The sequence below is a fragment of the Lepidochelys olivacea genome, assembly GCF_965140295.1.
Source record: "Lepidochelys olivacea isolate rLepOli2 genome assembly, chromosome: 10".
NCBI lineage: Eukaryota > Metazoa > Chordata > Testudines > Cheloniidae > Lepidochelys > Lepidochelys olivacea.
The window spans coordinates 53009756-53023404 of NC_140420.1; the positions used below are offsets into that span (position 1 = coordinate 53009756).

General features: G+C 38.1%; 1 protein-coding gene across 1 annotated transcript in view; it reads left to right on the top strand.

The window, feature by feature from the left end:
* The window catches only part of VPS13C (vacuolar protein sorting 13 homolog C), a 193382-nt gene that overhangs the window by 48425 nt on the left and 131308 nt on the right, over positions 1-13649 (top strand). The window contains exons 15-22 of the mRNA XM_084641188.1: positions 59-194; positions 882-976; positions 5569-5711; positions 7687-7879; positions 8098-8212; positions 8647-8783; positions 9496-9622; positions 10329-10446. Coding sequence (XP_084497314.1) covers positions 59-194; positions 882-976; positions 5569-5711; positions 7687-7879; positions 8098-8212; positions 8647-8783; positions 9496-9622; positions 10329-10446 — 1064 coding nt within the window. The remainder of the gene's footprint in view (positions 1-58; positions 195-881; positions 977-5568; positions 5712-7686; positions 7880-8097; positions 8213-8646; positions 8784-9495; positions 9623-10328; positions 10447-13649) is intronic.

The window sequence follows — 13649 nt, forward strand, 5'->3', positions numbered from 1 at the left end:
GTTAATATGGAATGGTTCTAACATTTATGTTAATTAACTAATTATCTTTGGTTTGTAGGTAATAAGATCGGGGCAGAAATTGCTGAGGAAGAAATCTGCTGATGGAGAGAAGAAAGGTGGAGGATGGTTTAGTGGGTTCTGGGGTAAGAAGGAATCTAGAAAAAAGGAAGATGAAGAATCACCAGTTCCTGAAAGTAGGTTTGAATTTAAATAGGTCATTCTCACATGAAGCTTGACAAATAGTACTAATATTTAATTCACTTGTGGGTAGGTGACTGTCTGTCCTGCTTGGCTATAGGAAAAGAAGAAAGGTAGAGGTATGGAGTGCAGTGTTTTCTTGTGTTTAATTTTGGTTCTCTGCTGTTATATCACTGAATAGATAGTAGTAATTCAGTGAAAACACAGTAATAAAATATGTCAGCAAATAAGCTGTGGCCTCTTGTAAATGATGTATGAAAATTTCAGAAGTGCATTGTAAAGAAAAAATACTGAATTATTTATGATAGTTGTAAAAGGCAAGTAAGTATTCACTAGCAAGTTCCTCTAGTGACAGTTGGCTGTTTGGGCCAGGAATTCTTAGGGTATTGCATGGTGCCTAGCACAATGGAGTCTTGATCACAGCTGGGCTTCTCTGTGCCACTGGGGTGCAAGTAATTTCAGTGAGCTTACGTTACGTAGGTATATATCACTAGCCTGTGGTGGGGGAATGAGAGTCACATTGCATAATTTACAATCTTTTTGAGAAATACTTCATAGCAGAAACTAAATTAAGTGCCCTGGCAGCCTGTGGTGTTAAGATATATTAATTAAATTATGTTTTTCCTATACCAGTTATGGGTACTAATGTGAATTTGAACACTTTTTTTTTTTTTTTTTTTAAGCCATTGATGACCTCATGACCCCAGAAGAAAAGGCTAAGCTCTTTACTGCTATTGGGTATAGTGACAGCTCTCACAACTTGACTTTACCTAAGAAGGTAAACTTACCATTTTTAATGAAAAAAGAACAAAACATTTGTTGTCCTGGTATACGTCAGTAATACAGGAGTGAAGTTAGGAATGACTGTATTTTGAGTGCCAATCGTTCACTGATACTGATCTGCCAAATATATATTCACTGTGAGTTCATATTCACTATATATAGTCTAAAAGATCATTATATTGGGCTGTATAAATATCTGGGCTTGTTGAGATTTTGGTGTCCAATAGTCAAATGCATCCTGACAAATCACTTGCTTGATGTTACTATCAGGATGTCTTAATAAAATCATTCATGTGTGATCTTTATTCCCCAGATGATGTGCAAATAGGTAATGGGAGCAGAATGAGTTGAAAGATAAACTTGCTGCTTAAAAGAGAGGAAAAAATAAAAGGTTTGCTGTAAATGGGGAAAACAAAACAAATTCCAACAAACAAAAAAAAATAACTAAAATAGTTTGATCTCTTCAGTGTCTCTATTTCTTGCTGAGTGTTGGAGGGAAGAACTTAAATTGGAGTTTAAACTTAGAATCCTAACATCAGTGCATTTCTATGGTAATTAAGTGAAATAAATATGTATTTAGTTCAAACGTTAGTATAGTATTGGGTCAATGGTTAACCAATATTCAGAGCTTGGCAGGGTGGTTCATGTTAGGATGAGAAATTGATCATATGAGTCAGGTATATACACTGTGTAATTTTGTTGGGTTAAAAATATATATGCACAAGGTGCTGTTTCCACAAACACAATAGTAACAAACAGCAGTAAGCAATTAGATTGTTCAGAAATCCCCAAGTCTGCATTCCAGCTAGTTATGTGAACAAGAAACTCACATGGCCAAAAAGCCACGATTACTCCAGGTAAGAAAGAGGGCAGCTTAGGCTAAAACCTGTCCTGGTTTACCAGTGAAGTGCAGGCAGCAATTAGAAATTAAAAAGCAAAACCCAAAAAATGGAAAAAAGAGGAAATAGTGAGTAATGAGAATAAATTAGAAGTTATGAAGTGTAGAAAATTGGTAAGGGAAGCTAAAGACCTCAGGGAGAAATCCATGGCTTGCAGGGCTAAGGACAATGAGGAATTTAAATATATTAGGAACAAAAGAAATCCTAACAGTAGTATAGACTCATTACTAGATAGAGACGGTAAAATTAATGATACAAAAAAGGCAGAAGTTTCAATAAATATTTCTGTTCTGTATTTGGAAAGATGTGGGATAATGTACTAGAATCATAGAACATCTGCTAGAGATGAACCTTTTTAAATCAGGAAGCCCAGGTAACTTGCACTAAAGAGTCTTAAAAGAGTTGGTTGAGATCTCTTCTTTTTAATATATCTTAGAATACCTACCAAATTCCAGAAGACTGGAAGAGTGCTAATTTTATGCCAATAGTCAAAAAAGACAAACTGTGACCAGGCTAACAGTGGACTGACTAGCGTGACATCAGTCCTGGCCAAAATAATAGAAAAGCTGATCTGGGATGCAGTTATAAACATATTCCTATGTCAGTCAGTATGATTTTATGGAAGAGCGTTCTAGTCCAACTTGATTTAAATCTTTGAGACTACCAGTTTGGTTGATAAAGTTAACTGCGTAGATGTAATGTACTTAAACTTATATAAGCTGTTTGTCTTAGTACCAAAAATAGTCTATTAAACAATTAGCACTACACGCTGTCAATAAAGCCCACATTAAATGAATTAAGAATTGGTTAACTGATAGATTTTAAAAAAGCAGTTGTCAGTGGGGAATCAGTATTGAATAGGGCCATTTATAGTGGAGAATCACTGCTGACAAAATTTGAAGATGTCACAAAGATAAAAAAATAGTCTATTAAACAATTAGCACTACACGCTGTCAATAAAGCCCACATTAAATGAATTAAGAATTGGTTATCTGATAGATTTTAAAAAAGCAGTTGTCAGTGGGGAATCAGTATTGAATAGGGCCATTTATAGTGGAGAATCACTGCTGACAAAATTTGAAGATGTCACAAAGATTGGCAGAGGAGTAACTAATGTGTACAAGGCAGTCATAAGGATGGGTAAGATGGGCCCATTCAAACAAAATGTGTTCTAATGTAGCCAAATGCAGTTATGCATCCAGGAACAAATAATGTAGGTTCTACTTACAGAATGTGGGGTTGAATCCTGGGCAGATGTAACTCTGAAAAGGATTTAGGGGTCATAGTGGACAATCAACTGAACATGAGCTGTGGCAAAAAGCTAATGGGATATGTAAACAGGGAAGTAATGAGTATGGATGTGACTTTACCTTGGTATATGGGATTGGTGAGACGGACGCTGGGATACTATGTCGATTTCTGGTGTCAACATTTTTTTAAGAAGAATAATGAAAAAATCAGAGCAAGTGCCACCAAAATAATTGGAGGGCTGGAGAAAATGTACTACCTGGATTTACAGCATATTGCTTGAGATAAGAACCTTGCAGTAAATCAGAGAGCTTCAAGTATACAAAATATTGTCCTTGGCAACTCTACCCCTTTGGCACAGAGTGGACTAGCCATTTATGTATTTTGTGATATTGTAGCTATACAGAAGTTCAGCAAGTGTTACCTATTTGAATGTGATTTTTTTTGTCCTGAAGACTTGACTGGAGATCTTAGTAGTGTAATCTGAGTTGTAACTTCTCATAAGTGAAAGAAAAACTAGAATAATTCTTGATGCTCATGAGAGATGTAAAGCAGCCTGAAACAGTAATCTTCTATGTATCTCAATGAAGTATTTACTCTCAAGATTGACCCTGAATACTGTTTCACTGACCCTGTTAACAAAATGATCAGTCGTCAAATAAACTTGCTCTGTTTGTCCCCTCAGAGGTTGGTTTGATGCTGCAGTAGGGGTTCAAAAATATACCATTGGAAGTTGTGCATAATGCAAACATAAACATGCAGATATTAACTTGGATGTGATTACTTCACTATACAAACTATGCAACATCTTAGTGAGTAGAAAGTGCATGCACATCCACCAAAAAAATTTGCAGGGCAGTATCACAAGAAAATGTTTGTACTTTTACAAGGTTGATTCTGTAAGCTTCAAAGGACACAGCCATTCTGAAAGTCTCCCAGACTCTTTGTGGCTTTAGCAGAGATAATTAAGGGACAGCACATTTCCACCCTGAGGATATCAAAATGGGTCTCAGGATGCGTTACGCTCTATGAACTAGCAGGATGATCCCCACTGGGTGGGATACGGGCCCATTCTACGAGATCACAAGCCTCAACTACCGCTGCACTCCATGACATGCCCCTGTTGGACATTTGTAAAGTGGCCACTTGGAGCTCAGTGCACTCCTTCTCTTCTCATTATGCCTTGGTGCATGTTTCGGCAAAGGGCGCTTCATTTGGTACAGCGGTCCTTCATTCAATGCTTCCGTCGTCCTCCTTGCACTCTCCTATATAGGTACTGCTTGTCAATCACCTCAGTGGAGTACAATAGGGACCATCACTCGAAGAAGAACGGGAGGTTACTTACCAGTTACTGGAGGCTCTTTGAGATGTGTGGTTCCTCTATGTATTCCAAACCCACCCCACTTCCCCTCTGCTGTGGATCTGATACGTCTCTGGTGGAGAAGGAACTGGAGACGTGACTGGTCTGCCTTGCCTTTTGTTGCTTCGGGCGAAACCATGTGGCAGTGGAAGGGTGCATGCACAGACCGACGGACACTACTGTTTTCAAAAGCTCCAGCTCCAGGGGCAAGAAGCATGCACATTACCCTCAGTGGAATACAGAACCTTCCCTTCTGTAGAATAGTCTTTCACACAGTGTGGGAAAACATTTATTATTTAATGAGGGAATCTTTGGTGGTATACTGTGGCAGTATACTCGGTGTACATTGCTACCCTCTTAATTTCTCTCTTCACACTGGTAGCCCTGTTCCTTAGGTTAGGGATGCTAGTCACGTACTCAGAAGAATGTATGGGTTACATAACTGTTTCTTTTCCATGTTTATGTATCAAGGAATGTTCAAATCCTACTTTTCTCTTTATCTGAATCAAAACAGAAGTCATTTCTTCTTGTTCTCAAAAAGGAAAAGTGTGCTCTGATTTTATGTGGATGCACTCAAACATAGGTCCCAGGAAGTAATCCAGTAACTTTGATTTACATAATCTTTCTTGCTGCTGAGACTGACATACATATATGTGTAAATTATTCAGATCATTAATCAAAATTAATGACCACACCTAGTAATTATATCTTTGAGTTTAACTAGTCATGGGATTAGGAGTTGCCTGGCTTCACTGGATTTTCATCAATGTAGTATGTCTATGACTCAAGTAAAAATAATTATTGTTGGATGGAATTGATGTCTGTTCTGTCAGAGAAAGGAAATACCTCAGTAACTTTTTTTTTTTTTTTTAAACTTGGAGAGGGGGATGATGATTGAACTCAGGGGCCTGTAACACAGGTTTCTTTGTGGGTAACCAGGCAATATGTTGGGCTACTGAATTGGCTGCACTAAAACTATATAAAACAGTGGAATATGTGGTAAATATAAGAAAGTAGAAATTATCATGAAGCATTTGTGCAAAGACTCTTAATCTCAATTTTTTTTATCTCCCCGACTAGTATGTTGCTCATGTAATGACACTGAAGCTGTTAAGTACTTCTCTTACAATTAAAGAAGACAAGGATGTGCCGGAGACCCTTAAAGTACAGATAATTGATCTAAGCACGAAAATATCTCAGAGACCAGGAGCACAAGCACTTAAGTAATTACATGTTTGCTTTTTCATATTTCTGTGAACAGTAATCAATTATATTTTCAGGGTGCTAATTTTCACTCTGCTTATTCCTTTTTAAAATTAATGATTCTTGAACAAAGCAATATGTTGTGTATGACTCTCCTTATTACATTTTCTCCGATTTTTTACAACTTAAAACTTTTTTGTAGATAAATGAAGTTATAAATATTGATCTTTATTTAAAAAAAAAAAGTTGAAGGAGTGAGCCGTGCTGGCTTGCTTAATAAAGGCCTCTTGTGGAGCCCTGCTTCATTCAATGTTTAACATAATTACCTTTTATTTATGCTACCCGTTCATACATGTGCAGCTTGTCTTCATTCCATATATTGTTAAAAAGTGCTAAAAGTAATACCAAGCCTGGCTCCTCAGTCAATGCCAAATGTGCTGACCAGAGTGCCCACCCCCAGTTAAGTTGGTTATCTTGATTACTTTTAGCTGAAAAAGTGACAAATATTGCTTTGCACATAGTTCTGTTTCATCTGAAAATCTCAAAGCACTTCACAAAGGATTAACCCTGCTTAAAGCTGTGGCTGGGATGATTTAGTTGGGGATTGGTCCTGCTTTGAGCAGGGGGTTGGACTAGATGACCTCCTGAGGTCCCTTCCAACCCTGATATTCTATGATTCTATGATAAAGGGTGCCCTAATCAAATACAGAGATTTGAAATAATAGTTATGATGGACAACGTGGCCTGTTTCCAGGATATGGTTCTGTCCTCAAATCAGAGTTTATTTCCAAGCTCTGCCACAAACGTCCTATGGAATCTTCACTGAGGAACTAATACACTCTCACCCTTAGATGTTGCATTTGGAAAATGAACCTGTGCACACTTTTTCTAATTCAAGTTAGCATATTGGTGGTGAGAGTAGGAGAAGTAATTTTAACAGATTCTGTTTTTCTCCCCACTTTTCTTTTATGCAGAACCCCATTTCACAGAATATCTGTTTAAAATATTCTGTAATGTGGTTTCACTGGGCAGATTGAGGGACACACAACTAGCACTTGGCCCAAAAATAAAAAAGGAGACTTTTGAAAGTATAGTTGGCAATGAGACTTATGCTCAAAAATGTGGAAGTGATGATTTTACTAATAAAATTTCATAAAGGAAAAGGTGGATCTAATCTGCCTTAGCTATTCTCCTTTCTTTTAAAAGGTTTAAAAAAATCACATCTCTATGAACCTGGGCCTAAACGGACTTTCCTGTTTTAAACTCCCAAGTCTTTACTACTAAAACTGAATGAAGATCTTAATAGACAGTTGTAGAAAAACCATGTATTTTTTTTTCTAAGGTGCAACCAACCAACAGAATCTCACATTCAGAAATCTGGTTCCTGTTTCCTGAAGTAAACAATAAAGACCTTCCATTGGTATCAAAGGGAGCAAGACTGGGTCCATAACTTGCATTGAAATCTGCAGGATTAGGCTCCAAACTGGCTCTCCTAAATCATGAATTACTTTTTTTCTAATCTAGCGTAAATGCACTATCTCTGAATAAGAGAATCGGTTACAAGAGAAATGTGAACCTGAATTTAAAATGAAATAAAGTTGAATGTAGATGGTAAGGACATTAAAATCGCAGGGCTTAATTTAGTCTCCTGTTGTATTCTTTTCTTTGTGTAGCCTGCATTGTCACTTAAACTATTTAGCTTCGTTTAACCTAAGGTATTTCTTTGATGCCTTTTTATAGGCAAGAATCTCCTAAAATCCTTTGGCATGCAGTTAGTCCTATGAATTTAGGATACTTCTTGAGACAGTTCTGGCTAATGATTAGCCAGCCGCCCCTGTGTCTTGTGTTCACTTACATCTTGTCTAAGACACTGTGAATTTTCCTGTTTCATGTTGGTGCAAAGTGAAATTGCAGCTTGTATTCCATTGTTACATTTACATACTCTTGAATATTCAATACAAATTGATTTAAAACAATTCTTGTCTTCATTTACAGAGTGGAGGCAAAGCTTGAGCACTGGTATGTAACAGGACTGAAACAACAAAGTATCGTGCCTTCTCTTGTGGCTTCTATTGGGGATACCAAATCATCTTTGCTTAAAATAGTGTTTGAGACAAATCCAGAAGATAGTACTGCTGGCCAGAGCCTTATAGTTGAATCACAGCCTGTGGAAATCATATATGATGCTGTGAGTAATATTCAAATTAGAAATGTATGGGAATACCTTTTGTTCTCTCTCAACCTCATTGCCTTTTCATCTCCTTTCAAATATTGTACCAAAGTAGTTTTTCTTCCTTGCCTTAATGTTTTGCCATCTCAGTTTAATTGATATTTAATTTATATTTTGGAACGGAAGCAGTGTGTATTGGATGATTGCATATAAACTGATGCTATTTGTTTTTAAAGAGAACAATAAATGCAATGGTGGAATTCTTCCAGACAAGTAAGGGAATGGATCTGGAACGACTAACATCAGCCACGTTGATGAAGTTGGAAGAAATTAAAGAAAGAACTGCTACAGGTAAATAGATAAAAGTAACTACCATTGATAAGTGAACCCTTAAATATTAGCCAAGAGTCTGGGGGCCTTACTTGCGAGGCAGTATTAGTATTGCTGTTTGAATAAACATCACACCATGGGATCTCTGACTCAAAGTTGCTTTGAGTTCTGTTTCTCTTGAGTCAATACAAAGATGAGTGATTAACCTCCAGATAGAATGCTTTCTAGCAATAAATTGAAAAATTGACTGAAAAACTTACAAGATGTTAGCATATAGAGAAGTTAACCAAAAAGATGTCTGCATTAAAGATTGATCACATTTAATCTGTAACTGCTCCTACAGTGAAAATATGACTTTTACCTTGGTATAGTATTGTTTGTTCCATGTGCCATACCTGTTGGTTACAGATGTGAATATATTTTCATCTTTTAATCTGTTCTTTTCCTTATTTAAGGACTAGCTCATATTATTGAAACACGGAAAGTGCTTGACTTGAGGATTAATCTGAAACCATCCTATCTTGTGGTTCCACAGACCGGTTTCCACAATGAAAAGTCAGACCTACTTATTTTGGACTTCGGTACGTTTCAGGTATGCAGTTGGTTTTCTCTGGTTTCATTTGAGTTCAAGATAGAGGGAAATTATACAATTATTTGTTCACAGGAGGCTCATTTTAAGACTGACAACAGTGCTGATCAGTGGTCAGACACCTTTTTGTAAACCCACTAGTATCATTTGCATCATAATCTTCGTCATAAACACATGAATAAGAATCATCCAGAAGAACTATATTTCATTCTTTGTGAAATGTGGTTCCATATATCAAACAAGTTAAACTGTAAGAGCTATGTGATTTTTCAAAGCCATATATTTCACTTGTTTATAAAGCACTGTGCACCTACATTTTTCAGCGAAGTAGTCTTCCTTTTATTTAACAAATAAGACTTAAGAAAAGCTGTTGAGCTACTCTGGAGCTGTGAAGTTGATGCTATGGTGGTGCTGTAAAGCTGAAACTTGAAGTCCTATATAAGTTGACTAATATATTGTTGTAGACCTAATATGATATACTAACAAAAATAAAAATAAATGTTACTGAACTTGCTCTATTTTCAGTTATGCTATCTTAATTTTTATTAAGGATAATGGCGTTGATATTTCTAAAATACCTCTTCTGAGGTAGTCAAACCAAAAATTACAGGCTTTAAAAATCTAGTAGTTTTTGCCTGTACAGTATTGAAATGAATAATATAGTGTGTGTGTGTATAAATACTGTACTTTTATTTCTTTCAATCTGTCCCACCAGTTGACCAGCATAAATCAAGGGGGTCATCAATCTTCTAGTTTTTCATCCTTGGAAGAGATTATGGACAAAGCTTATGACACGTTTGATGTGGAAATCAAGAATGTACAACTTCTTTTTGGCAGAAGAGGTATTAAAGCATAATCACTTCTTAATCAAAGAACAATAAAAATGTTTATATATTAGTAGATAGTGGTTTGTTCTTAAAATAAGTTACATATAATGTAAAGAAAATAGAAATTAAAACTGTAAAACTTCCTTTATTTTAATATTTCCGGTATCTTGTGTAAAAATGCCCATTTGTTCTCTGGAAATCTATATTATTGCTGTATTCATTCAAGTGTTAGCAAGTAAGTTAGGGGTAGGTAACTTAGTATTCCGCACCGATTGATAGGCTCATGAATTTGTTTATTTGGATTAATAGACAGCTCAGACTAGCTCAAAATGTATATGATGGTCTTTTATGATGATTTACATGTGAGGACTCTTAAGTTAGGAAAAATATTGTGAGGAAAAGAAGAAATTTGACGTACTGATAATGGCTGTGTTCATAGCTCTTGCTTCTGGGTTTTCAAAGTTGTAAGTGAAAATACTTCTTGGTTTTGGCCCATGCTAGATGCTGATAAAGCATGATGTTAGGGGTGGCTGTTTTCTGACCTGTGGAAATCCATGCAATATCTTGCCTATATGAACTTAGGTTTCTGCAGTTCATTAGATGGGCTGGATTTTTTAAAGTAATTCTTAAATGATTTTTCTGGATTATTTTTATACTGTCTCTTCATTACAAAATAAAGCTTGTGAAGTTTAATTTTTAAACTGGTTAATCATTCCTTCAGGTGAAGACTGGAAGAAGGCTCGATTTCAGCATCCATCTGCTTTGCACATATTACAGCCTATGGATATGCATGTGCAATTAGCCAAATCAATGGTGGAGAAAGACCTCAGAATGGCTAAGTAATGTATCAGCACTATCAGACAATTAATTTTTGCTTGGTCATTTGTTCTTATTGAAAAAGGGCTTTGTCACTGAAGCCCAGTGGGACAAGATGGAGTCTGAAGACTTAATTTTCTCCTTGTTACGGCAAAGTCAGTAGCTACATTTATAATTAAGGCTGCCTAACACTTTATATGTTGCTTGTAACTTTGCCAAGCTTCAATCATTTGGGATGAAACTTGACATATCGAGCGTTTACAAAATTCTTAGCCCGCAGCAAAGTTTCAGCTAAAACAATGTAGCCTTTTGTGAGAATCAGATAAAGGAAAAACATCTTCTTTTGCCCATGTTAAATTGCTAAAGCGTCTCTATGCTTTAGAGCATGCACTTAAGAGAATTCACACTCGTGTCAAGAATGTGCTTTTTGTCCTTCTTGTGGAAATTTGGCCTTAGTTGTGAGCCTCTGAAAAATGGCACGTGGATACTTGTTAGCATTTGGTAGCTAAATTCTCAGAAGATACTATTTGCACTGACTATGCTCCATGCTCACACAGTTCCTACTGGCCTGCAATAATCTATTCTCTGACAGGTTTCAGAGTAGCAGCCCTGTTAGTCTGTATTCGCAAAAAGAAAAGGAGTACTTGTGGCACCTTAGAGACTAACCAATTTATTCTATTCTCTGAATGATTGCACAAGTACATTACACTCTTGGTGTGGGTGCATCCCAAGCACAGTTGTCAGAAATTTTTTCCTCTGAGGTACCCTTCATGGCAGTTCAATCACTCTTCCCTGTCGCACACCTCTGTGTCAGTATAAAGAGAAAAGCCATTCCCTCCACCCCTCTGTTCCTTCTTACTTCTTGTGGCCTCATGCATATATGTAGTGTGGTGTGCCAGATTACATATCAGGATTCTACAAGGTTGGCTAGCCTCAGTATTTTTGCCAAGCTGTCACTATGTGAACACTGTGCTCAAGGGGCACCTCACATTTTAGATTCTCTAGACTAGACTAGACTGGTGGGCAAACTCTGCCAACATTTGAGAAGGAGTTAATTTGTCCTCCTGAGCCATCACTCATGCTAGTAACAGATGCATCTGCTTTAAGTTGGGATGCTGATCTGGGTTCCCCCTCAGTTTTAGGGGTTATAGTCTGCAAAAGACCTGACTCATGAGGTAAGGGGAGTTGACAACTATCTGGCTAGTGTGCCCAGTTTTTCTGTCCCATTTCAATTTTCTCAGTATCACAGACAACTCAGCAACAATATTCTATCTCAGCAGACAAGGAGGTGGCCGCTCATCCTTGTTCTGCCAAGAAGTGCTTCTTCTGGAAGTGCAGAACAGGCTGGCAGGTGACCTAAGCAGGTCATTGATGAATCACCATGAGTTGTCTATTTATCTGGATGGAACCAGGTTCATTTTCCAGCCCTGTGCAGCTCCTGAGGTAGACCTGTTTGCAATGAGATAAAACAGGAGATGCCAACAGTTTTGTTACCTACAGGGTCACTGTCTGGGTTCCCTAATGGACACTTTCCTGTTGTCTGAAGGAGCGATCTTCTGCATGCTTTGCGATCGATTCCACTGCTTCACAATGTGCTACTAAAAAATCAGACTGCACCTGTGCCTGAAACATTCTTATTGTCCCAGTGTGGCCAAGGCAGCAGTGACTCTCCACTGTCCTGTACCTTTCAGTGAAAAAGCTGATACTGCTTCCATTGGACCCGGATTAAATTTCATAGGACTGGAAGGGACCTTGAGAGGTCATCTGGTCCAGTCCCCTGCAGTCACAGCAGGACTAAGTATTATCTAGACCATCTAAAATCTTATTTCTCAAGACCATGGTTGTCTGTTGTCTACCCAAACCTGTAGACATCCATCGAACAGCATAGATGCTCCATGGTTAGACTCTGGGGGGCAGTTGTGTTCAAAAGAGGTTAAGATGTGCTATTGCATAGTAGAAAATGATCATCTACATCTACTTGCCTCTCTGGGTATGTCTACACAGCAAAAAAAAACCCAGCCACCTTTGGGCTTGCAGGGCTCGGGCTGCAAGGCTGTTTGATTGCTGTGTAGACTTCCAGGCTTGGGCTGGAGACGGAGATCTAGGACCCTTCCACCTCACAGGGACCTGGAGGCTGGACTCCAGCCCGAGCCCAGAAGTCTATACAGCAATCAAACAGCCCCTCAGCCTGAGCTGTGCAATCCTTAACCAGCTGACCAGGGTGTGTTGCAGGTGTCGAGTTACTGTATAGACAAACCCTCTAAGCAGAAGCATTTCTCTGCCTGGTCTCATCTGCCTGGAATTTTGCTGATACATTCTTCAATCCAATATATTTTGGACTATCTTTTGTACCTAAAACATAGATTGGCTGTTAGTTCCATCAAGGTCCACTTAGTAGTTATCTCAGCCTTCCACTCTTAGGTGGCTGACTGCTCTCTCTTTTCTAACAGAATATCAAAACATTTTTGAAAGACCTGGAAAGATCGTCAGGTACGAGATCCTGTTCCTCATGGGACCTAAACTTGATACCGTAAAAGTTTGTTCGTTCTTTTAAGCTTTTAGCTACCTGCTCTTGATTGTCTCTTTCAGTGAAAGTAACATTTTTGGAGGCCATGACTATGAGGGTAAGTGAGCTGTGGGCCCCAAACTGCACTCAGATAAAGTTGAAAGGAAGGCTGCACATACTCTGGTTATTAGGAGAGCATTGGCATTCTACCCTAACAGGTCCAAACAGTTCTCTATCTGTCTTCCCAACTCTTTGTGGTGATCACAGACAGAATGAAGGGGCTCCTAGTTCGTTCTCAGAGCATATCATCTTGGATAACTTCATGTATCCGCCTGTGCTACTATTTGTCTAATGTTAGCCTGCCAAGCGGAGTGATAGCATGCTCAATGAGATAGCAAGCTGCTTCTGCAGCCTTCCTGGCTAAAGTTCCTATCTCAAACATTTGTAAGATGGCAACTTGGTCTTTGGTGCTCATGTTTGCTTCCTATTATGCCATCACTCAGCAAGCTCAGGATGATGCCAGATTTGGGCGAATTGTCCTTTAGTCCCTGTGCAGATAGGCTCAGATCCTTTTACCTGTTTCCATGGCTAGTGAATCATCAAGAGAGGAATGCACATGTGCAATCACTTGAAGGAAAAAAACCGTTACTAACCTGTTCCATAACTATTGTTCTTCAAGATGAGTTGCATATGTCCGTTCTACGACCTGCTGTCCTACCT